Below are 25,319 nucleotides of genomic sequence, written 5' to 3' on the forward strand. Positions count from 1 at the left end.
TATGGTTCTTTGTGCCCAGATCTTCACAGAGGGGCGTGCATTTGTTATAATTGGAAATCAGGGGTCCTGGTGTCCAAAGCAGAAAGCAGTTAAGCCATATGGAAATCCATTGCATTTTAAAGTGTTCAATACCATATTGTAGGATTTAAAAGACATAGTTCAAAATTGCAAAAAATACCTCATCGGTTGTCTTTAAAGCTTCTCAATATACTGCCCAATGAGTCTGGCTGAAAAATTGCTGAGTAAGTGTCTACTATACTTCGCAGCTCCTCAGTTGGTATTGTGGGCCCCCCATTCTGCCATTCTATTCCTAGAAATTCACACTTGGGCCCTACTTCTTGGATTTTCCATTCAGACAGCGTGAATCCAAAGGTACACACTTTCTCTTTTAATGATTCAAAGGCCTTGGTGGCAGCCTCTTTGTCTTGACTGCCCACCATGACGTCATTTATATACTGCCACATGCGTACATCAGGGTACTTTTCTTGGACCTCGTGAACTATTGTAGCTAAAACCCCGTGAGCCATGGTGGGGCTGTGTATCCACTCCTGGGGCAACATGGTGTAAGTATACTGCTGCCCTATCCACGTGAAAGCAAATAAGCTCTCATGGATGGGAATAGCAAAAAACATGTCCTTGATATCAACGGATCCCATCCATGCAGGCCCATAACACCGGATGCTTTCTGTTAAGGCTGGTAGTGACGGGATGGCAGCCATCAAGGGGTCAGTATTAGCATTCAAAGCTCGTAAGTCAGTAGTCAGTCACCACCCTCCATTTGGCTTGCACGCTGGCTACACTGGATTGTTATACAGAGAGTGGGTTTAGATAATAGTGTCATCTTCTAACTGCTGGCGTATAATACACTGGATAGGTTGGGTGGCCTCGGGGGGGAGGGGGGGGAGTGGAGTTTGATACTGGGGTCTGTGTACTCCTTTCGTGGGAGGCAGGGTTAGTGGGATCATGCTACATTAAGTCCCAGTAAGCTTGGTCCTCCTTTATGTATTACTGCTGTCACCATCACCTTAGAGCCTTTAGGTAACACAAAGTTTGCTCAGACCAGATGTCCTAGTTGTCTGGTGCCTCCAACGCCAATTACTTGATAAGGGGTTCCTTTCTCCCCCTTCTAATCTGCAGAATCTAAAATGCAAATCTGGGCACCCGTGTCTAATAGCATATCAATTGACTTTTCACTTTTACCTAATTGAATCTGTACAGGGATCCGAATTAAGGGGCCAATATTAACTTTAGATACCGGTCCCCGGCCCGCTATTTCCCCCATTGTGGCCCCTTTTGTTGAAGTTTGGGCCAGCCAGGCTCCCTAGGCCACATAATCGGGGGGGTAAAGGCTGGCGACCCTGCATGTGCCTGGGATAATATTGACAGTTCTTCCCTCAGGGCAGAGAATCCCTCCGGTGACCCTGCTGGTGGTGCAGATGGCTCCGCTTTTGGGCTTGCTTTTTTGCTGCAGTGTTTAGCCCACAGCCCTCACAAAACATTGGTGGGCAATCCATCAATTTACACCTTATTGAAACCGGCAGCTAACAAGTCTTTCCACATTTTTGCTCACGGAGTCTTGGGCCGGCCTTCCCCAGCTTCTTCCAACAATTCGGGGGGGCCAGGAGGTTATCTTTTGCTGAGGTGGCTGCCATGGCCTTGGCGGTTTTCATCAGCTTAGCCCTGGGTTTTGCAAAATGGGTAAAAGCTGCACTAATCACCGGATTGCATCTCTTACCGGCTGATTTATCACCTCTGGCTCCAAGGCCAACAGGGCTGAGGTGCACTCTTTTGGTGCTCGTCAGCAAAACCTTCTCCACAATGGTGCTGTCACGACTTCTGAAACTGGCATGCAAGTCCAAACTGCTGCATGAATGATTTCAGTTAGTGCTAACTGATACAAGCAGCAGACAGCCTCCTTTAAATTGGCCCATGCCCGAGGGGCAGGGTTAAACTTTTCCATATTACCATAACTGGCTGCAGTTGCTTGAAGTGCAGCAGAAAACAAAGTAACATTTTCATTACCTCCTGAAAACTAATTTAACTGGAGCTCAGGGCACAGAACGATTTGTGCAGCTTCGGCCCTACTTGCTGAAATTGTGGATGCCCCTTCTCTATACATTTAAACTAGCCAGTCTATCACTAGCTCTCCCGGCTTGGACTTATGCTGTTCCTGTATATCTTGAATTTCTGCACGGGTAAAGGAATGTAGCTCTGTTCAGGGATTCCCTCCTTGCGGCCCTGAATAGGTTACTACCACGGGGAAGACCTGGCTAGGTTCCTCCCTCTGGACAGGGACATATGGGGGTGGTTTAGCACCAGGCTTGCCATCAATCTCCTCCCCTTGATCTTCCCAGAGCTCAGCTTCTGGTTTCTCCCCATACAGGCACTGCTGCACCTTGTGGAAGGATGGCTCCCCAGCCTGTGCTAACTGTGCCCTCTTCTGGGGGGAAGCGGCCACATGCGCGATCATAATTTTTCCTTTCCTCCATTCTAATGTATCCAAGCGGCTCTGAGCGGCTCGCGCTGCCTTGCATGCCATGCTTTTGGAATCTCACGCCTTCTAACGCCTTACTCAGCCAGGTGATCTTTTCCCAGAGCTGGGCATTCTCTTTGGCCCCTAGCCGCAGGCATGTGGCCAGCTGCCACGACAGGCACCCCTTCTTGGGCTTACCCTGGGCGGCAGCAGAAGCAAACCTAGCCCAGTGATTGGGTACAGTTCCCAGGTCACTCCAGGCAGGTCTCAACCTATCTTTATCCCACCCAGGATTCTCTGTCCGTCACTTCCTTAAGCAAAGCCACCAATGGCCTCCATTCCAACCTTTCTCTCCAGACCAGTCTCTTAATCCTGTTCATGACGCCAATTTATGTCCCAGCTGCCAGCGGAGGGTTTGTGATTGATTGAGAGTGTGGTCGGGGGGGTAGAAAGGTAAGAAAGGTTTATTGACTTAACAAAAACACAATTACGCACAGATAACAAAACAACAGACAGACAATAATAATTTGCATCGGCAACTTTATTGGCAGTCCCTTCTGATGCCTGATGTACAAGTTTCTCTTTCCACAAAGCTCAGCAAAGTCAGGCGTTTCCAATCAGCGCTGTCCAAGGGGTACCGGGAAGATCCTGGTATTCAGTCCTTGGGCTCCTTGAGGTCCGTGGGCCCACTGATCCAGGCCAGCAGCTAATCTTAAATCAGTACTTCTTTCACAGAGCTACATCTTCCTTCTGAATGATTTTCATATGTGCCAGCCATTTATAACTTTTGAGCTGTGCTAATAACTTACAGCCATTCAGATTCTCTTTACTTCAACTGTCCTTAGACTGACCAATAGCAAGCAGTACAAGCCTTGCATTCTTTTGATAAGGTTAATTTTAACTATGCCACAGGGCCTTACTACTTCAAGGCTTTGCTAAATTTACTAGGCCTTACTTTATGCAAGGCCTTGCTACATCTTAAACTTTAATTAGGCTCTCAGAAACAACATATAGCTTAATATCTAAACAAATGACAAAAAAACATTTGGTCTAATCTTCATAGAGCCTTCAGCAAGCACCTTTATCACACAGACACAATTTTCAGCTGTCACAATCAATTTCTCCATTTACCTCTGTATAACATGCTTTTTTCTCATTGCTTGTTGTGTGAGTCTTATACAATATTAGGACACAAGCATTAAAAATGTAATTCTAACACCACCAAATTTGGCAAAGGGATTCGGACAAGTGTATAATACAGTGAGTTGCATGCAACTCTCTCCTTCTTCCTCCTCCCTCTCCTTTTCTATTCTGCCACCCGCTTCTTCTTTGCATGGAAACCAATAATACTGTTTCCTTAATATTACTGTTCTATATTGCCAACAAAAATCCAAAAATGATGCCAGTAAGTGGCTGATCCATTGCTGATGGATTGTTTGGGCATCAGAAACTCATGTTTTAATATTTGTGACTGTCAGTAGGTTGGTCCTATGTAAAACCTGTGGGAATTGGAAAAGACAAGAGGTGATTCCTCCATGTTTCCTAGAAAAATTAATAGTGGCCTGAAAGCTCACAAAGGATACTTTTTGCATTAGCATGATCAAAACATCAGTCCTGGATTTTAAGTCCTTATTGTTTAGTCATTTTAAAATCCAGTAGGTATACAGCAAGATCAAATTGCACTTGAGGTGAAGGATCTAATAAATAGAAATCACATATCATCCATGGATAGCTCTACTTGCACAGCTTCAAACTTCCCAAAGCAAAGATCTTAGAAATGCTACATTCAGTGAAGACATACTTTAATGAAGTATATAAAAGCATTTTGAAAGTAATGGGTATTTAGAATAATAGCGTCAAAAGGGAATTGATGGTAATCTGTGCGTTCTAATTGAAATAGTCTGATGCTCAGGTGCATGTCCTGGGGTGCACTGTTCTTTCCTCTCATGATGCTTTTTAGGAGAGGTATTCTAGTAAGAGCCTGGCTTAGAGCAGAGGATGAGGGTAGGAAAAAACTGAACTACTGCTGTCATGAAATACGGTGGTAGGGATAGATGGCTGAATCTATTTTAGTTTTCAACAAATACATTTTGCTTGTTAAGAACATAAGAACAAATGTTAATTTGTCAAACAATTGACAATTTCCAGGAAAAATATATGTTTTTAGTTGGGGGAGTGAGGAATTTAGAACACAGTTGTTCATCTAAGATTTGTTTTGACAAAAAATTTCAACCAGTGATATAACATCTTTGCTATTTATCTTTAAAGTATCTTTCAAGATTTCATTTTTCTTTTCAGAATCTCATGTCAGTGGCTGAATTTCAGTTCTGGTTCACAGTATTTTGACCTCTGGAAATTTCTTGTGCAGTAGAAATTCTGAAAATTGTGTTTCCAAAACACTTGATGCATGGTGTTTACAAAATGAACTCCCTAAGGGCCATGGCAACTGCTATGGAAAATAGACTTGTTTCTTAGTTTCATTTGCTGCCTACCTCTGAATAGCAGCAGGGAGTAGTGAAGTTAACAAAAGCTGACAGTTTTATCCAGCAGTTTCCATGCAGACTGCCCTTGAGTTGCCCAGCTCTCTTAGCATCTGACTCCTCAAGCTGTAGGAGTTGAGCTGACTTAAACTGGAAGCTCAGGCCTATCTGTGGGATTCCTCAGTCTGGAAATAACAAACCTTGCAAGCCCAGAAAGTTCCTAGAGCTTTGTAACAGGGCCCTTGGAACCCCTGCAATGCCTGGCTTATGCAGCAATTTTGAGGGCTTCAAGTCCCTTCTGCAGATCCAGGCAACAGCTGCTGAGCCCTTGCTAGAGCTGAAGCTTCCAGCCTTGCAACATTGATTCCTGCCTTTGAGTCAATCCAGATAGTAGGGCTGTCCTTGAGTTTACAGCAAGCCACTTTGCCAGGTAAGGTGTCAGGAAATCAGCCTGGTTTCTACAGCTTGTGACTAGGCAGAAGTTCAGTGAAATGACAATTAAATAGTTTGGTTCTAAGAAATTGGTATTTTCCAATGACATTATTTCTTCAGAAAAAGCTTGAACAGCACTGGTTCCAACATCAGGCCACAGCATCACTGTTTTTGGAGGTCAGCTCTGTGGAATCAATAATGGGTGCTTGTATCATTGATCTGATTCTGCAGACAGATCCTGGTAACTGGGCCACTGTCTACCCAGAGCAGCCAATATGTCACTGGGGTCCCGGATGAGCACAGAGACCTGCCATTGCTGGATCAGGGCCATCACAAGCACAGCAGTACTAAAAAAAAAAAAGCACAAAAAAAAAACATCCAGTGCAACTTCTAGTAATACAGACTTACTGTCTTAAATGACTCAAAGTATACTGTAACTAACTTTGTCTTCATATACTCAGCCTTTCCAGAATAGACTTTGACATTTTGTCAAAAGCATCTTGGAAAACAAAGGCATTAATAACTGTAAGAAATATTATGTCTTAGCATAGGAAATTGAAATTCCCAGATACTGCCATAATGCCAGAAGTCTGGATTGGCAGTCAAAACTGAGGAAATCCCCGCTATTTTGGCTCCGTAGGGAGCGCAGTGCTGCAGGATATGGCATCTTACAACTGACAGCACCGTAGTTAAAGATGAGTAATCCTTGTGGTCTGAACAACCGTATGTTCAGCCAAACTGAGTGGAAAATACTGTGTATTCAGCTCAGTGTGCTACTTTGACCTTACTCAACCATGGACCAACACAGAAGCTTTAAACCTCAGTTCTTTACAAAATGAAAAATGTTTTTCTTTAAGTGTCCTATGTGTCCCTGCCCAGCTTGCTGAGAGCTGCAATATCCACTGTTTCTGCTATACCAGCTTTGTTGGAACAAGCTGCATTAGAAATAAGTGCACAATAAGAAAAACTGAATGGATATAAGCTATTCAGAGAAGCAGTATCATTGGACACATTAGAAACCCCCCCCAAAACAAAACAAGAAAACCTCATCCTTTAAAAGTGGAATGTTTTGAGCTCATCAAATTCTAGGATCACATGTATGGGTGGAAGCTTGGGTCAGATAAATTACCAGATTCAAAATGGACAAACATTTGGCTGCATTCAACCCAGCTACACTAATAAAAAGATGTGATGGTTTGTTGAATTAACTGCTGCTCTGCCCTAGTTTATTTTGGTGGCTAGGCACCTTGGTACTTGTGACTTAAACAAGAACCTATCAGTTCTCTACAGCTAACATGCCTTGAGCTCCAGGTTCAGAGTTCATCTGCTTCTGTAACTTTGAACTCTTCTTTCCTGAGTTTACCAGCAGACAGCTGCACCAGAGCAGATATGTTTACATCTAGGGAGTAAATGGCAGCTAGCAATTCATAGTTTCCATTTCCTTTTGCATTGTTCAGGCATTCAGGCTCACCATTCTGTGCCCTGAAACTTAGCCTCATGTGTACATTCCCAACTTGGTTCTTCCAGTACAAATGTTTTGTTTTGATCTTGATTTTCTGATAGAAAGTGCTGACTGCAGGGAAATTAGTTTCACCTAAAATCTGCCTCTGTTTACAGCAAATTCTATTGTGGATTAAATGTGCTTTCTTATCACAACTCTCCTTGTAGTCTTGCCTCTGTTGCAAGGCTTTCCAACAATTCATAAGGATAAACTGGAATTCAAGACAAATGTGGAACTGTTTTACACGTTTAGTTATAGCATGATAGATGTACTGTTCAGCAGAGAAAAATTACCGCTTTACTAAAGAGACCAGGACTATGAAATCTGATCAACTGCTTGAACCACAACGCTGTTTGTTCTGACTTCTCTGACATCCTTTATATTCTATAAGAAATAAAATACCCCCAGCCATGCATAGCAGGTCAGTGTCCCATTGAGGGCTTCTGGTGATGATATAAGCCATGAGGGGGAACCGTTAGACTGATGTGATCATATCATCAGAACCTCAAAATGGAATTATAGTGTTCACTACAATTTTTTGGCTGCATATAAAAGAAAATAGTTTCCGTAGGTTTGTCTGTCATACAACATTTTTTTTTTCTTGTTGTCACCCTTTCTCCTATCTCCACATGTTTCTGTGATTTTTATTCTTCCTTTCCCTCTCCCTACCCCCACCTCATCCTAAGGAATGTTCATCTTATCAAACCATCTCTTTGCTTAAGCAAAGTTATGTTTTTCCATTTTGCTTTGATAACTTAATTGACCAAAACATAAATAATGTAAGCAACTTGTCTAAGGTTGCCTTTGGACCAATTAAGAGTATGAAATTGTCTCTTAAACCAGCTGGTGGCCCATTTGACTGGCCCACAGTTGTGGGGCTTCAGTATCATTCAGCGGGAAGGGGTTTCAGCAGTCACCTTGCCATGCTGCTGCAAGGAAAAGCTCAGGCTGTGAGCTGTATTTAAGCCCCCATCTCCCACAAATCAAATGAGTGCCCATTGAGCTCTAGGGTATACAAAACCTTCATCGCCAAAAGAATGGCATCTCAGTTCCCTTGTGAGTGAAGCTTGAAAAAATAAAGCTGTTTACATTGGTATTCCTGAAATTAATAGTTTTGACATTTCTGGTTATTTAATTTTGGTTTTAGCCAACCAAAATGTATATTTTCAGTGAATCAATGACTCACCAAAATATTGCTGGGTTCTGCTATGCTGCTTTTCACCCATTTGTAAATGAGCTATAATATCTTAAGCTATTAATGTGTTTTGTGGAATGGATGGAAGCTGCTGTATAATTAAGAAATAGTTAAAAAACCATAACTAACTCCACTAATTCAGGTAGAGGAAATAGTTGGGGGGGGAGAGTATGGTCTGTACAGTGAGTTAACAAGTTTGAAGAGGAACTCTCACCTTAGCAGCCAAAGAGGCTACAAAGGGATGGTTGGAGAGTTTACCTATTTCAAGAAAAGGAAAAAAGCTTCTATCTGCCTTCAGCAGAGAACAAGGAACCACTCCTGTTAACTTTGCCTCCTGTATTTCAGTCCCTGTACCTTTAGATGTTCTGACCATGTCTTAGCAAGGGATTATACATTTGTTCTGGAATTCCATTGTCATTCAATCTGTAACAACTGATTGAACTATTGTTTTGTATTATAGACTAAATAGATTATAAATTGAGGACTCTGAAATAAAGCAATACATGAGTTTTTGCATCTTAATAATTTTTCATTATAGCTCATTAAATGATTTGCTCAGTCATGCCATTACTGAACTAAGACCAGCTTGAAGCTGCCTAAGTCCCCAGGGCCTGTATTTGTTTGTATTTTCATTGGCACACTGATTTGAAAGCAGGAAATAATATAAAAGTGATTGCACTGGGTATTTGAGCACAAACAGTTTTCAAAGGACAACACTTTGGCACGTTACTTTATCTTCACGTTATTCTTCATTCTGTTTCCTTTGCACTTGGTAGCCTTCGTCCAAGCAGCTTTTATACTGCATCCTGTTTCCTTCCTCACTCTGAAGTCAAGCTCTGACATCCCTGACTGTCTGTTTCCCCCTAGTTGGTCAACTCACTATGGTTGCACTGCTCACATCTGTTTTTTTACTTGTTTATATATGGGTTCAGTTTATTAGTAAATGTTGAGTTTAGGCATGTCAGCCTTTAAAGAGAGGGGGCAGGGAATTAAAGTTCGAGCTGTAAGTGCTTAATTGAGATAAAGATGTCCCCTTCCTGATCATCTGTACGTATTTCTAGGACTGGCCCTCCAGGCCATAAAGACATCTGAAATGAAGCTAAATCAGGTCTGTCTAACTGAAGGCCTGTGTGCCACATGCAACCTTGAGAGGCTTAAGTTGTAGCTCCCAGGCTCCTGCTTGGCCATTGCTCCCCCTATCACTCCAGCTGCAAGGGCGGTTGGGCATTAGGCTACCCATTCCTTTTCTGGCTGCTGTTTCCTGTCCCTACCCCAGGGAGTAGGGAAGTGTGGCACAGAGAATGGAGGACAAGTCTGGGACTGTGCAGGTGATCCGGTGCAGTAGTTGAATGGGAGGAGTCTGTGTGGGTGAGCAGTGGGCAGTGAGGGAGGCAACATGCAGTGCTGTGGTGCATGTGTCCATGTGGCCCTGGGAGCTTGTGGGTTATGCTGGTGTGGCCCCCAGGTGCCTGGAAGTTGGATGGTCCTGGTCAAAATGAAAGGCCATGGAATGCTATACCCCTTGCGCTGGTGCTGATGTGGGAGGCTGTAAGGATGACTGTGTCCTCAGTAAAGATTATGAATTGAATAGAAAACGAAAAAGGGAAATTTCTGGTTATTGGAGGAATTTGTAGGGGTGTTGTTCAAACTAATGAGAGTCCAAAAAAGGGTAAACTAGAGTTAGAACTTTTTTCTTAATCTTGCCAAAATTAACTTACTTAACTTGAGACAGAAAATAAATATTAACTTTATGTGAGGCTTGCAGTAATTGGTGTAAACCAAACACAACCCTAGGCTTTATAGGAAACTTCTTCCACTTGATAGGGAATCAATTTTAAAAAAATCAATTAAAGAGAATGAAGCATAATAGTAAAGGGGATGTAAAAAAGCAGCGAGAGAGAGAAGAAAAACAGTGGAAAAAGTATAAAGAAAATGTTGCAGGGGTTTAGGTTGTAGCTGTGTTGGTCTAAGGACATGGGCAGACAAGATTCCTTGGGTGAATTTGATATCTTTTATTAGATCAACCCAAATAGTTGGAGAATATTAAGCAAGCTTTCGGGTTCAAAAACCCTTCGTCAGGCTAAGGAGGTTTCAGCAGTTGGTGTGTGCTCTTCCTGGATGGAATGAAAAGTAAAGAAGCCAGGGGCTGGGCTGGGCTGGGGAGTCAGTTGCCAAGCAGATTATAGTGCATCAAAAATCCACTGTCTATGTTTAGTCCCTGATCTCTAGTATCCAGGAGGTTGATGAAATGGAGCTCATAGGCTCATCTCTGGGAAGTGTTGTGTAAATTTCCCTTGAGGATCAGGACTGAGAGATTGGAGAGAGAGTGGCCCTCCTGTGAGAAATGTGCCCCCACCAGTAATTGGGTATTTCTGTCTTTGATGGATTTCCAGTGTGCGTTCATTCTGGTGCGCAGTTGTTGTCTGGTCTCTCCTACACATTTTCCATCAGGGCATTTGGTGCATTGGATGCGGTATATTACATTTCTGGAGGTGCAGCTGTAAGATCCAGGGATGCTGATGGCTCTGTTGTGGGGTGTAGTAATAGTGGAGGTGGTGGAGATGTGTTGGCAGGTTTTGCATTTCTTGTCCTGGCACGGTCTGGATCCTTTTGGTGTGTTCTGGGCTTGAGGAGGTTTGCTTCTGGTGATGAGGTTGTCGAGGTTCGGTGCTTGTTTGAAGGCTAGGATGGGTGGCTTTGGGAAGATCTTTTTAAGAATAGGGTCTCTGTCTAGTATGGGTTGCAATTTTTTGAGGATTTTCCGTACAGGTTCAAGGGATGGGTGATACGTCATAACCAGCGGTGTGCGATTTGTAGGGGGTTTTCTTCTGTACTGCAGCAGTTCTTCACGTGGTATCCAGAGGTGGCTCTTTCAAACGTGCGATCTCTCTCTCTGGAGGAGTGTCCTTGCTGGGTGAAAGCCTTTTTAAGATTGGTGAGGTGGCAATCCCGAGTGTTCTCTTCAGTACAAATGCGGTGGTATCTGAGGGCTTGGCTGTATATCACAGCTTTTTTGGTGTGTTTAGGCTGATTGCTGGTTCTGTGCAGATATGTATGTTGGTCTGTGGGTTTCTTGTATACTGTGGTCTGTATTTTACCCTTCTGGATCCTGATCATCATGTCTAAAAAGGAGATGTTGGTGCTGGAGTATTCTAAAGAAAGTTGGATGGAGGGATGGTGATTGTTGAATTTCTGATGGAACTCAATCAGAGATTGCAGGTTTTCAGTCCAAATGATGAAGATGTCATTGATATATCTTAAGTATAGCAAGGGTTTGATGGTGCAGTTCTTGAGGAAGTCTTCTGGGTGGCTCATAAAAAGGTTGGCATACTGTGGGACCATTTTAGTGCCCATAGCTGTTCCCATCATCTGGAGGAAGTGTTGATTATTAAAAGTGAAATTGTTGTGTGTGAGGATGAAGTGTATAAGCTCAGTGATATCTTTGGGTCTGTATTCTGAGTTGTAATCTTGTTCCTGTAGATATGTAAGTCAGGCTTGGATGCCATCCTCGTGTGGGATGTTGGTGTATAGGCTGGTAACGTCCATGGTAGCTAGGAGTGTGTTGCTGGGAAGGTGGTCTATGTTTTTAAGTTTCCGTAGAAAGTCTGTAGTGTCTTGTACAAAACTTGCTCTGTGGGTGACAAGCGGTTTTAGGATTGATTCAACGAAACCTGATATTTCCTCAGTTAGGGTCCCATGGTTGGATATGATAGGTCTGCCAGGGTTCCCTTGTTTGTGGATTTTAGGGAGCATGTAAAAAGTCCCCGGGTTAGGTAGTGCGGGGATCAAGGTCTGTAGTTTTTCTTGTAGTCTTGATGGAAATGATTTGATGGTATTGTTGAGTTTTTTGGTGAAAAGGGGAGTAGGATCTTCTTGTAGTTCTTTGTAGTAGGTGGTGTCAGAGAGCTGTCTGTTGTCCTACATATCCTGTATTACATAAGCTGTTTTACATATCCTTTATGTAATCCTCATGGTTTAGGATGACTATGGCTCCTCCTTTATCTGCTGGTTTTATTACTATTTGATGGTTGGATCTTAGAGATTCTGTGGTCTTTTTCTCTGGTAGAGAGAGGTTGTTGTGGTGGCGCGTGTTGCTGATTATTTCATTGTTCATTCTTTCCCTGGAGCAGTCAATGTAGCGGTCAAGGTTAGGGTTTCGTCCACTGCGAGGTGTCCAATCTGATGGTTTTTTGGGCTTTTTGGTATTGATCCTTTCCTGAATGTTGTCAGAGGATGAGTTGTTGTTGGGAGTGGGTTCAGTTTGGTCGTGGAAATATTCTTTGAGGCGCAGGCATCAGAAGAATTCTTCTAGTTCTCCACATTGAAGTATTTTGTTAGGGTATTTTTCTGGACAGAAATTTAGGCCTTTAGAAAGGACAGATTTTTCAGTTTTGGTAAGCGTGTGTGTAGAGAGATTGATAATATTTGTGGGTTGGTTGCTGCTTTCAGTTTCATCGAGTCTGAGGTTGGAATGTTGTAGGGTGTTGGTGGTGTTCCTCGGATGGTTGTTTTGTGGCCAGGGAGCTTGTTCTTGAAGTAATTTGTTCCATTTCTTCGTTTTATGTAGGATGAATGGTGTAGAAAGTTTTTCGTAGTCTCTTTGTACCCACTGTATATTGTCAGGGAACGTGCATGGATTTCTGTCTTTTAAGTTGTTGTGGTATATGGTGATTTCCTTCCTGAGTTGGTCTCTTTTGGAGTAGAGTAGGTGAAGTAGATGATTTCTAATTTTCTCTGAAGTTCTTCTGCATAGCTGTGAAGCATATTTGGAGTTGTGTGTAGTAGTCAGGGGATTGTAGATGTTTAGTCCTCGGGGAATTAAGTTGTGTTTCTTGCAAAGGCTTAGAAAATATATGTCGCTGTTGAGTTTGGCTTCTTTCTTTTTCATGTTGTACAGTTTCCATTTAGGAAATGTTTACACTTTTTGATGTGTTTCAGATATTGAGAAGACAATCGCAAACATAAACAATCCAAACTGCTTTTCATTTAACGTGAGACTTTACAGCTTTTGAGAAGAAAACATTTATTTCTTTCTAAATCTTTAATCAGCCACACAATTGAACCTACAAGCTAATTTCTGTATTCTTCTGTATTCAGTATGTTTAATTTACATAAGCACAAAATAGATCTACAGAAGGAACCAAAGTGTATTTGTGGGCACTGTGAGAAACAAATGTGACTGGCACTGTTGCTAAAGATGATCCTTGTGTGTGGGTAAGAAGGCTATGATTATTCCTGTACAGGTGAACAATTCACCAAAGTTGATAGTCAAAACAGGTATATCAATACTTGCATTTCTGAGGCCTTTCCCTAGACTATAGTTACTCATCAAGGATTGGAAATAGAAATGTTGTATTTACCTTTGTTGGGAAGGGGCAAGCCCTTTTGTTGTATTTGGGAAGTTTTTGTAAGTACTGTTCAAATTGCTTATACAAGATTTATAATCACTTAAGTCTGGGGAAAATATGCACTGGGTGAATAACAAAACCTATACTTTTATTAAGACTTGAAGACATAGTGGCAACAACCTCCTTAAAGAATCTAGAAAATGAGGAAAGCAAGATTAAATGGAAAACAGTCTTTCCTGATTTACATCTAGCTTTCTCAACAAAGACAGTTTACAATTCAAGAGACATGAGATTTAAATCAAGTTTAAAGTTAGTTGGCTCTGCTTGACTGAAACATCTTTTTCTTTTAGAATTCAGTCTTTATTTTCTGTTTAGTAGATTGTGCTTTGCCATTCTTCTACTTAATTGTTAGTGTTAGTATTGATTGATTGGTTAATTGGCTCTTGGAATGGCATTCCCTGGGAGGGAGATTCTCTCATTTTGGATACATGCTTCAGCAGTTTTGAAAGAATCCCAGTGTTATGATGATTTGTTTTGTTTTGCATTAGAAAGAGCAATTTAAGTACTTGTATTGTTGTTTGCCTCCATCTGACCAAATTCCAGTTCTGCTATTTACATTAAATACACGTTTTGGTGACAGTAAATAAACATGTAACATGCAGGTCATCTTTTATGACTGTGTGAACATTAGTTACTCTAAATGGCTTTTTAATTTTTGTATTGTTTGGATAGTGGTTTGCTCCTGGTAGCACTGGTCAGAGAAGATAATTTCCCCCTCACAAAAATATATTAATTTCGGGGGGGACGGGGATGAACACGACCTCATCATTTAATCTAATAGATAATATGTAAAATGAATGGGTTTTTGAAAATCTCTTTTGGGAGAACCACATTTTTCTGGCTTGCTTCTTAGGTAGCCAGCTACCCAGGAAATCAGCCGTCCACAGGAGCCAGCTGCCTAGAATGCCAGTGAACTTTGGCTTCTAGGAAATCTTGATTTTTATAGCAGTCTATCAGGCAGGCTGTCAGAGGTGGATCCCTTGAAATGGTCAGCCCAATAGGCAAGTAACAGTGGTTTGGGAATCCTGCAGGTGGGCTACCATAAAGAGGCTGGGATTCCACGGAATGGGCTGGCCTGCCTGGTTTCAATCAACAGTTTCAGTGGAACTAATTCAATCAAATCAGTATTTTCCGACAGAAAATTGGTCCCCTGGCAAATTTTTTGACCAGCTTGAGTTCTAAGTTATTGCTTTGTTACTGGTCATGTGCTTGTGCAAAAAAAGAAAGTTCTTAGCCTATTTAAACTGGAATTGGAGAATGAGCTTCTTTTGAAGCAGCTAATGTGATAAATTTTGAGCAAACTGGTACATGTGACTTTAGATGTTCTGCTCTTTGATATTCTAATTGCATAATATCATTATTATAGCTATTTAGTATTCTGTTTACATAGACATTGTTAGAGACGTGATAATTTTAAATACTTGCTATATTTTGAACTGGTAATTGCATCTCTATTTTGGAAAATCTGTTGGTGACCCATGCGTCTCCGATAAGTATCATAACTTTCCCAGACCTTGGAGGCTTTTGGTCTGATATTTGATACCATGCATGTCCAGGAAGATTGTGAAAGAGCGAATAACACAAGGATTATTTATACATTTGGGGTTACTTAAAGCATTTTGGATGTACTTAACTTCACTACAGTAGTTGCAATGAAAAACCAGTTGTTAGTAAAAGATCTCAGTTATGAGAAATGGTTCTTTATATCTAGTCCTCTCTTGCATATTGGACATTATCTGGGGAAAAAATCCAAAATTATTTTACATAACAACTGGTTGTTGTGAACCAAGATCACTTGCGTAAATACAACTCCTCTAACAAAATGTTTTGGACAACAAATGCTGAGGTATCTTTAAAAGTGGGCATTACACTAGAATAAAGCAGAAGCATCCCCTGCCTTTAATTAATGATTTTTTTTCCTTTTAATGTTTAACAGTAACTGAAGCTGGTTTTGGTGCTGATATTGGGATGGAAAAATTCTTCAACATCAAATGCAGAACCTCTGGCTTGATTCCCAATGTGGTTGTGCTTGTTGCTACCATAAGGGCTTTGAAGATGCATGGAGGTGGGCCCAGTGTAAGTTTCTGCACCTTTTTGTAACACACAATATAGCACTGGAGCTGCATATAAACATCTTACTTTTTTAAATAGTTGATATTGCTTTTCATGCAAGCAACAACTCAGAAATTCACTTCCTTCAACTTCCTTGTTACACAGCTATTCATTCTAGCCTTGTCCATGGAGGTTAAGGGGAGCAGCCAAAGGAGCAAGGATTATATAGCTATGAAGATGTCCTAAATCTTAGAAAAGAGAATAAAGTTTGTTTACAGAAAAAACTTTAAAAAAAATTTCCCATGTTTCTTAAAATAATGTTTTGTAAATCCTACTATTATGAATGTGTAAGGAAACTGAAACTCTCCAGGTCTTTATCTATTTAACTGCTGAGGAGGAGAGCAAAGTTCATATTTCATTGTATGAGTAGAAGGGACTTAAGGTCTCTTGTAGGTGGAAGGCTTGTGACCTTTGCCACTGAAGTGGTAGAAACTCTCATTTTCCATTTTTCCACCCACAGGAACACCTCTTTCTTCCCCCTTCTGCTACCTCTTAAAATAGTGAAAACATTTTCTCACTTCATTGCAATGAACAGCACCCGGCCTTTTGCTCTCTCAGTTCAGGTTCAGGGTCAGATCTTGGAACTGCTAATCCTAGAAGCATTCCCCACTTATTTGGGCCGAAGCAGGAGCGCTTGTGTATGTGAATGGCAGTCTAACCAGACAAAGATACTGAAAGGCTAAATGTATGCTTCTGCTGCTCCACCCTGGCAGTTTTGAGAGGATCGTATGCTGCCAGGGAAACAAGATTTCTGTAGAGCTTCATAATGGGGAAAAATTCCAGAGCTGTTTCCACAGCCACAAAACTGTGGAATGCACAGAGCCTTCCTTATAACTAATCATCTGACCTAAAGCTGAGCTCTTCCTTTTGTTCAGACCTTTCAATGCCAAACACATTCAAAATATTGTCACTGCAATATTATCTTTCTTTTTCTTCTCACCCAACCTAGGCAGCTTTTATCTTCTGGCATGCTATTTCTCTGTATGTTCCAGGGTTGGTACAGAAAAATTACTATTCAGCCTAGTGACAAGAGTTTTTAAATGTGCCCTTTATACCTATGTGTTTGTTCTATATGTAGAGTGACCACATGTTCCAGCTTAGCCAGTCACAGGCCATCCCAGTCAGTTGGCTAAAATTGGATGGCTGTTTTCCATGGGCTGCCCCCAGGCTCCATCCCTCCAGGTCTCCTACCCAGCTGCCTGCTCTACCCCTTCCCCCAACCCAGCCCTGCTCTGCTGCTCTCTGCCCATTCATGTGCCACTGAGATGCTGAGCACCTTGTGGTGAGTGTCCCACGTTCTTCCCCAGAGCCACAGGAGAGAGGCCATGGGTCACTGCAGTGCACATTGCTTTCTGGACACAGCCCAGTGGCCCTGGGGGCTTCACTAGGGCTCAGCTGCTGCCCACCTTGCTCCCTGCAGTGACAGCTTGCACAGCGCTTTGGGATCCCTGTCTCTCCTCCCAGTGTGCATGTAGTTGTGTATGGCTGTTGGGTGGGTGTGTGTGGGTGGTAGGCCAATGGGTGTGTGCGCCGCTCCTTCCCCCATCCTGGATTTCCTTCAAAATAATATGGTCCCCCTATCTGTATAGTACTTGTCTTCAGAAATAGATGTTCTAGTCTTTCCAATCCAATACAGTGTAGAAGAAATTATTGGGCCAGATACTAGAGAAGTTACCAACAAAAGTGGCTGTAAGTCCAAGCATTTGTAGTTCATAGGATAATAGGAAAGTAGGGCTGGAAAGGACCTCACAATGTCTTCTAGTCCAACCTCCTGCTCAAGGCAGTATCATGCCTAAGTAAACCATCCCAGCCAAGTGTCTGTCTAACCTGCTTTTGATAACTTTCAAAGATGAAAATTCTGCAATTTCTCTAGGTAAACTTTTCTAATGCTTGACCATCCTCATAGTCAGAAAGTTCCTCTTAATCTCCAGCTTCTGTTTCCCCTGCTGCAGCTTGAGGTCATTTCTCCTAGTCCTGTCCCCTACGGTCATGGAGAAAAGTCCTTCTTTATCCTCCTTCCAATTGCCCCTCATGTATTTGACAACTGTTATGAAATCCCCCCTCAGTTTTTTCTGCAGGCTAAATAATCTTAGTTCTTTTAGCCTTTCCTCATAAGCAGGGATCCTGGTTTTCTCTGATTTAAAAATTGCAAATTCTCTGATTAAAAACCCCAAATCCGTGATAAAAATTAAAGGCCTTCCACAGCCCCCCCACCCCAAGCGCTGCTGGTCCCCCACACTCCCCCCCACGGTCTCAACAGCCCTCCTGATGCCCCTCGCAACAGCCCCCCAGACCCACAGATGTGCAAACACAGACACTGACACCCACCCCAGCAGGTAAATATGTGTGGGGGGGGAGGGCTGGGGCAGGGTGGGGGGAGAGAAGGTGCTGGGGGGTAGATCAAGAAGGGGAGGAGTGTGCCCCTGTGCCCATTCCCAGGAGCAGGGCCATGGGGTGAGGGCAGGGGTGCCACTCTGCAGGCCACACACATGCCGGCTGGCCTGACAGGAGGTTCGCACATGGAGGCTGCCACCACAACTCTGCCACTGCACCCTGCGCTACCGTCCCACAGTCCCCTGCATGGCTTTGTGGGCAAGTGGCTCAGGGGTGCAGCAGTGCAGTGACAACCACCATGGTGGGCCACATATGTGCTGCCTGGCTTGGGGGTGAAATGGGGGCCTTGCATGCAACGGCATGCCCTGCAACTGGCTGCAAGGCTCTGTGGTGGTGCGGGGTGGTGGCAGTCGCATGCAGGGTTGGGGGGCTTTACGGGCAAGCGCTGTCACCATGGAGCCATGCCCTTCACCCCTGGATCCTAGAGGTAAGTGGGGCTTGGGGGCTGTTGGGCAGGGCTGGGAAAGATGGTTGGGGGCTGAGAGAGCCAGGGGGTGCTGCTGGCCCCAAGCTGCACATTGTATCTGGAAGCAGGGCCAGGGGGTGACGGCAGGGGTGCCCCTCAGCAGGGGGGCTTTGCGGGCAAGCAATGCAGGGCGCAGTGTGGTGGGTACTGGCTCTGCAGCCATGGCGAGGGATGGGGGCACAGCGGGGGGTGGGGGAGCTCACACGTGGCAGCTGCTGCCGCTTACCTGGAGCACCATGACAGCAGTGACGGCCGCTGCCTACAAAACCTCCCACTGCCACCACAGATCCGTGCCCAGAGCTTTGCAGCTGGCCACGGGATGGCAGCGGCACCATGGTGGTGGCCAGGCAGCACGCAGCCATCCCCACCACCACCCTGTGCCACGCTGCTGCCATCGGCCACACAGCTCCACGACAGCAGCGGGAGGTTTTGTAGGCAGTGGCAGTCACTGCTGTCATGGTGCTCCAGGTAAGTGGCAGCAGCCACTGCATGCAAGCGCCCCCCCACAAGCGCGCCCCCCCCCCCCCCATGCCCCCATCCTTCGCCGTGGCTACAGAGCCAGCCATGGAGCTGTGCTCCGGCCACATGCCAGCCTCCCTCTCCCCCTTCCCCGGGCAGGCGGCATGTGTGCGACCCGCATGTGATGGGCACCACTACACTATGCCCCACATTGCTTGCCCACAAAGTCATCCCCGTCTTTCCCCCCCCCTTGCTGAGGGGCACCCCTGCCCTCACCCCCTGGCCCTGCTCCCAGCTGCGATGTGCCACCCAGTGCCGGCAGCACCCCCACTCCCTCAGCCCCCAACCATCTTCCCCAGCCTTGCCCCACAGCCCCACTTACCTCCATGCTCCAGAGGCAAAGGGCAAGTCTGAGCCTGAGCCCAGCCTTGGCTGCCTCAGAGGCTCAGGCCCCGCCCTCCCCCCTCTCCCTCCCCCTCCGGGCAGGGCTGGGGGTTTCCTGCCCTTTCTGCAATCGGCTTTTGCAGGCTGGAGCTGTGCCAGCCTGCAAGAGCTCTTTGCAGAAGCAGAGAATCTGTGGATTTCTCTGCTAAAAAGGGAAATCCTCATTTTCTCAGATAAAAATAGGGGATCTGGTTTTTTTTCTCCGTTTTTCCGTGGGAAACGGAAAACCCCGATCCCCGCTCATAAGTCTTGCCTCCCAGGCTTACTAATAATTTTTGGGGGTTTTCTCCAGACATTTTTCAAATTGTCCACATCCTTCTTGCTACTTGGCTGAGTAGCAAAAGCTAGACACAGTATTCCAAGTGAAGCCACACCAGTGTTGACTATAGCAGAAGACTCCTTCAATTTTTTTTGGTCCTTGCACTCTCATTTCAGTCCGTCTTTGGGGACCTTTGGTTTGCAGTTGCCCATGGACATTAATGGTCATTCACATTTCTGTTATGGGGTAACCTTTCCTTGCCAAGTTTGGAGGCGTCCTTTTGGCCTGATGTAAAGGACCAGAGAGGATCTTACTCCCTGGTTTTCACAAAGTCCCAAAAGGATTAAATTAAGGCAAATTGTATGACTTTCCTAAAGTGTTTTACTGACATACAAAACTGTTTACCCCCATGTATCTGAAGAAATGTATATACCAGTATTTACATGAATATAGGCAAAAGGTTTTATTCCCTCAATCGGCATGGGGGGAAAAAGTTCCTTGTTTTATATTCGCATATGAAGTGAACCAGGGAACAGGCAGCTGCTGGAGCTGTGACTCTGGCCCTGGACCGAGGTCAGATCCAGAGTCAGACCCACAGCAGCCTCCTGTCCCCTCTGCTTCCCCTCTGCAGCTTCTGTCCCTCCACCCAATTCCTTCCCTTCCCCTTACTGTCAGGTGCAGCTCAGCTCTGCTCCAGCTGGAGTCTCCCGAGCACTAAGTCCATGGAAACTTTTTTGTCTGCTTGGCCTAGGAGACCACAGGGTGGGACCCTTATCAAGGGGCAGGGCTACTCTTGCAGTTCTCAACAGCTCACCAAAACTCATTACAGGGCCCTCCGACCTAAATAATTGCCCACCACTAGCATAGGGCGTCAAAAAGTTTTCTTACTCCCATGCATGGTGACCAAAAATAGTTGCATAGGACATTCTAAAAAAATAATGAGCTTTTTAAAGAACGTTTCTTTTATATGTGGCTTTCCGTTGCCATTTTGGCATGATTATATTTCTGTTCTGTAGAACTCTTGAATGATATCTTGAGAGTTTTATACACAGTAATATTTTTAAGCAGTAATGTTATATCAGATGGGGCTGGGTAGAAAATTTTAAACTATGTTTATCTACTGAAAAAGTATTCTGTAAAATGGCACCAGTCTATTCGATGTTCAGATCTCACTACCAGTACATTTTGCTTATTGTGTGTATCCTGCACACACAGCCTAGAATTTCAAACCCTCACTAATTCTGATGATTTAACACTTGCCACCAGAAAAACAAGATTCTGTAATCAGAACTTGGTCCAGGGCAGAGGAGAAACCATCCCTTTTTCCTTTAGCTATATTGGCATTGCAGTGCAAATTCAGATGGACATTTTCAAGTGAAATAGTTGTAACTTACATTGGACACCAAAATCAGTATATGAGGATTTGAAATTCACAGTAAACTGTTTTCTTGAGTAAGAAGTTACCATTAATAAGTAGTAATTTCTTAACTGTAACTGTCAGGGATTTTTTACTGAAAAACAAATTGGCTGCTGTTATGCTAGACAGACTAGTAAAACACTTAAGTTTCTCTTTGAAGAAAGTGATAAATGGTACCATTGATTACACACTGGGGTTTATTTGTGGCTATGTGAATTTCTAAAAAAGTGCAAGCCACTTCTGAGATGGGGCAGTACAGGTGTTCAAACTGTAACCACCTCCTCTCCCCTGCACTTTGAAGCTTCACCAGATTGGAGTGATCCAAGTGTAGGGATCTGTGGCTGCTCCACTCTTCCCAGTGGGAAGCAGGGAAAGACTCCTCTCACCTTCCCCACACTGGGGAACCCCAGATTAGGGAATGGCAGGGCCACCACCACCTCTGTTTTTGTTCTGGTTTCTGGGAGCTGAGCAGAGGGAGCAACAGGGAAAAAAACCCAGACCAGACCAGGCTGCTTATCTCTCCTCCTCTCCCCTCCCCTCCCCTCCCCTCACAGATCAGTCTAGAAGGGGAGGAGAGTAAGCCCCCAGGTCATTTCTCAAAGTAAGCAAAGTGGTAAGGAGCATTGCTCTCCCTGCACTCCTCCCCTTTTGAACTAGACTGGGAGAAGAACATAGAGGCATTCGTTCTTGCAAAGGAAATCATCCAGGTGTCAACCTGGAAGATCTTTCTGTTGGGGTATGGGGCATATTTCACCTTGGAGAAATGGCTTGTACACTACTAGTTTCTACTGGGAGAACAGGGATTCCTCTGGTAGCAGCATAACACCTATACACGGCCATTCTTTTTGCACAGCTATAACTTGCTCTGAAAGTAAGTCTATCATCATGTATTGGTCTTTGACCATGGGTATACAATAAGAAAAGTAAAGTCATCTCCTGACTGTTAAAGTAGCATCAACTGCTGTTAGATCAATGTTAATTTTACCTGTTAATGATTTCAGGTAACTGCTGGTGCCCCTCTGAAGAAAGAATACACAGAAGAGGTAAGAGTAGTTAATATAAAACATAATCTACCCTTTAAAAAAAAAAAAAAGTCACGTAATTGCCAGTACTTTTGCCAGCTCTAAAATAACAGGAGATTGGACAGGTCCCAAATTCAGAAACACCTACAATAGATACAACAAGTGCTCCTAAACTGAGACTTTTTAGTATAAATAAAAATAAATTCCAAAATTATACACATCAAGGGGAAAAGCTTTCTATTTACTGGAATGTGTGGGTTGGATGTAACATCACAATAAGAAAACAGTGTTAGTATCCTATTACAAAGGTCATGTAATAACATTGAGTATTATTCCATCCTAGTTAGTTTAGTAGAGCATCTGTCCCAACGTAGTTTGAAGTAGTTTTTTTGTTCTATCTGAGGTAGTTTAAGTGTTAGCTGCTTAGAAAGGAACCCAATTGCATTTTAATTAAATGTTAACTAACCTGAAATGCAAAATTTTTTTTGTTTCCGGTTAAAAACTAACTTTTTCACTTAAAGGAAAACAATTGCACCTTTTCACTTAAAGCAAAACACTTCACACTAATTGCTAACTACAGTGGAAATGTTGGAGAGATTATTAACTTCCTGAGTTTCAGGAACTGAAAATAGATCTTGAAATATTGTATCGATTCATGGTCTAACCAAAATGGTCCTTGAAGGAGTCTACTTGTATCATTGCTGTATGAAGGAAGAGTTACTGATGACTCTTATCTGTTGACATCTCTGAGTCAATGTTCACTTCATCCTTTAAAACAGTGGTGCTCAAGTTCTTGCCCCACCAACCAGATGAATGTCATGGGGCCAGTCTGCAGGCTGGGTTGGGCTCTGCGCTGCTCCTGCCAAGCCTTGCATGCCAGTACTGGGCTCTGCATACATCCAATTTAGCATTCAGGCCTGCAGCTTATGGGGCTCCCCCTGAATCCATAGGAATCCTCTCAGGCCAAATGACACGGTGCTTGGGGCCAGATTTGCTCCATGGACCAGGATTTAAGCACCTCTGCTTTAATGCAATTGCTAAGAACAGCTGTTACAATTCTGGTATATTTAAAAGGTACATTTAAAAGGTATTTTTTCTGAAAGTGTTTTATTTGTGTTTTGAAAGCAGAAGTTAGTTCCAAAATCTGAGATCCTTTAGGACAGGGTTGTCAAAGCTATCACTCACAGGTCAAATCTATCCCATGGAGCCTTGTCATCTGGCCCCTGGTGCTGCCTGTGGGTCTTGGCTTAATCGCCCCAAGCACCTGCACACAGTGCCTGCTCCAGTATGCTTTGGCTCTATGACTGATCTAGAGGCATGTCCTCAAGTGGCCACTGCACGCCTATAGGGCCAAATGAGTTCAACACACCTACTTGAGGATTTAAATAGTTGAAATTATGGAACACATTCTGTCTCCATTTACCTTGACATTTCAAAGTAAAGTGAAAATATATTCGTCAGAAAGTAGTAGTGCTGTATTTAAATAACTGTAAACATAGAACCAGTGTACCAAGAATAGCATTGTCTATATTAACTGTTCACAAGAAATGCAAGGAGCCACTATGTTCAAGCATCATAAGTGAATGATCAGAAGAACTGAAACATTTGGAGGTTTTTTAATTCGTAAAAAATCAAGTGTTCTGTCCAGTCTTAGGTGTCAAGAAAATAAGCCTTAGTCTCAGTGTAAGGTTTAATGCATGATTCAAGCAGAACATGATATATCTGGTTTTTAAACATGTGTTCTAAAACAGGTATTTTTTCCCCTTGTTAGCAAGAAATCATTATGGTAGAACATGTCATGTAATAATGCTTAGTTCTTAATAGTGCTTTTCATCAGTAAATCTTAAAGTAATATAGTTGCAGAAGCTTTAAAAATGAATGGTTTATGGCTAAACTAACTTGCAAAACACAGTGGGGAAAATTCCTAGTCTGCTGCATTTCCCATGGGAAATCAGTATATGGCCTTGACAAAACCTAAAGGCTCTGAGATGCACTGAAAAATGCAAGCAAGTCCCCTGGACTGCGTGTGTGTTTACTAGTGAAAATATTTGCTTATATATATGTGAATGAGCAGATACATTGTTCGGAAGGCTGGCCTGTTGTTCTGAAGTTTCCAAAGTGTGTAAGTCCTGTAAACTACATTACTTGATTCCCCTTCCATTGTCATCACTAGAAATTTTCTGTTCACTTCAGTGGGAGCTGGAGTCGGCCATCAGTTTGGGAAGCTTTTAATATATGAGGATTTACAGCTTAGTAAAATGCTCAATTTAATGTTGTCTTACAGGTTCAGTGGTATTGCTCACAGGACTTTGATTGAAATAAATTCTTCCTGCTTTTGAGACTGGGAAAGGAAAGAAATGGCTAGTTCATCTCCAGATTGGTCCTCCAGGGACCTGGTGAATAGAGCATCCAGAGAGGAAAAATATGAGCCAATATCAATCCTCTGCTGTAAAGCTGCAGCATCCATGTCTTTGAGCTGTATTACCATGTAATTCCTTTAGATGGAGCCACGGGTTAGAGTAGGGGAAAACTGACAACAGTCCACACCATTGCCAGTGTCTTGTGTCAGCCAGCCCCCAGACAGTTCTGGCATCTTATTTATTGACTAGCAGCCAGTCAGCAGCAGAACTGTCTTGCTTTTGTCCCAGAAATGAGCAGTCTGGCAATAGTAAAATGAGCAATCTTCTCAAACTTAAAAGTTCTGTACCCTGCTTAGTTATATGATGTGGTTGTCCCCATTAGAATAAGAATTATAGAAGTGAAGGCATCCTGTATGAAGCCCATTTGAAAGGTTATCTGTAACTATCAAAAATAATATCTAACCCTGTTGTGTGTGATTTAATTTCTGGGAACTTCTTTGGCTAGACAAGATTTAATTCATCTTGTCATTATGTTTTTGTTTAATTATCCAGAATCTCCAGCTGGTAGCTGATGGCTGCTGTAATCTACAGAAGCAAATTCAAATTGCTCAGCTCTTTGGAGTTCCTGTTGTGGTTGCTCTAAATGTCTTCAAGTAAGTCAGTCCATCCTTTACTTATTTGAGTAGATTTTACTCAGGTTTATGGCTTTAGCAGTAGATGTAAACACAGTACCCTGGGGTTTACTACTTCATCTCCTATTCATATCTATTAAATGGGGGAGCAAGTGACGACCCAGAAAGCTTAATCCATTTTGCTTTGCTTTACTTTATCATTTAAGTTCTAAACATTCTACTCAGTGTGACCCAATTAAACATTTCCTGTTTACTCCTTAAAATA

General features: G+C 43.2%; 1 protein-coding gene across 5 annotated transcripts in view; it reads left to right on the forward strand.

Annotated features, from left to right (window-relative positions):
- MTHFD1L (methylenetetrahydrofolate dehydrogenase (NADP+ dependent) 1 like) overlaps positions 1-25,319 on the forward strand; it is a 291,886-nt gene that overhangs the window by 148,147 nt on the left and 118,420 nt on the right. For all 5 annotated transcript variants that reach the window (XM_059714036.1, XM_019488330.2, XM_014605534.3 and 2 more), the window contains 3 exons: positions 15,426-15,565; positions 22,042-22,083; positions 24,975-25,075. In XM_059714036.1, coding sequence (XP_059570019.1) covers positions 15,426-15,565; positions 22,042-22,083; positions 24,975-25,075 — 283 coding nt within the window. The remainder of the gene's footprint in view (positions 1-15,425; positions 15,566-22,041; positions 22,084-24,974; positions 25,076-25,319) is intronic.

Source organism: Alligator mississippiensis, chromosome 1 (genome assembly GCF_030867095.1).
Source record: "Alligator mississippiensis isolate rAllMis1 chromosome 1, rAllMis1, whole genome shotgun sequence".
NCBI classification, from domain to species: domain Eukaryota; kingdom Metazoa; phylum Chordata; order Crocodylia; family Alligatoridae; genus Alligator; species Alligator mississippiensis.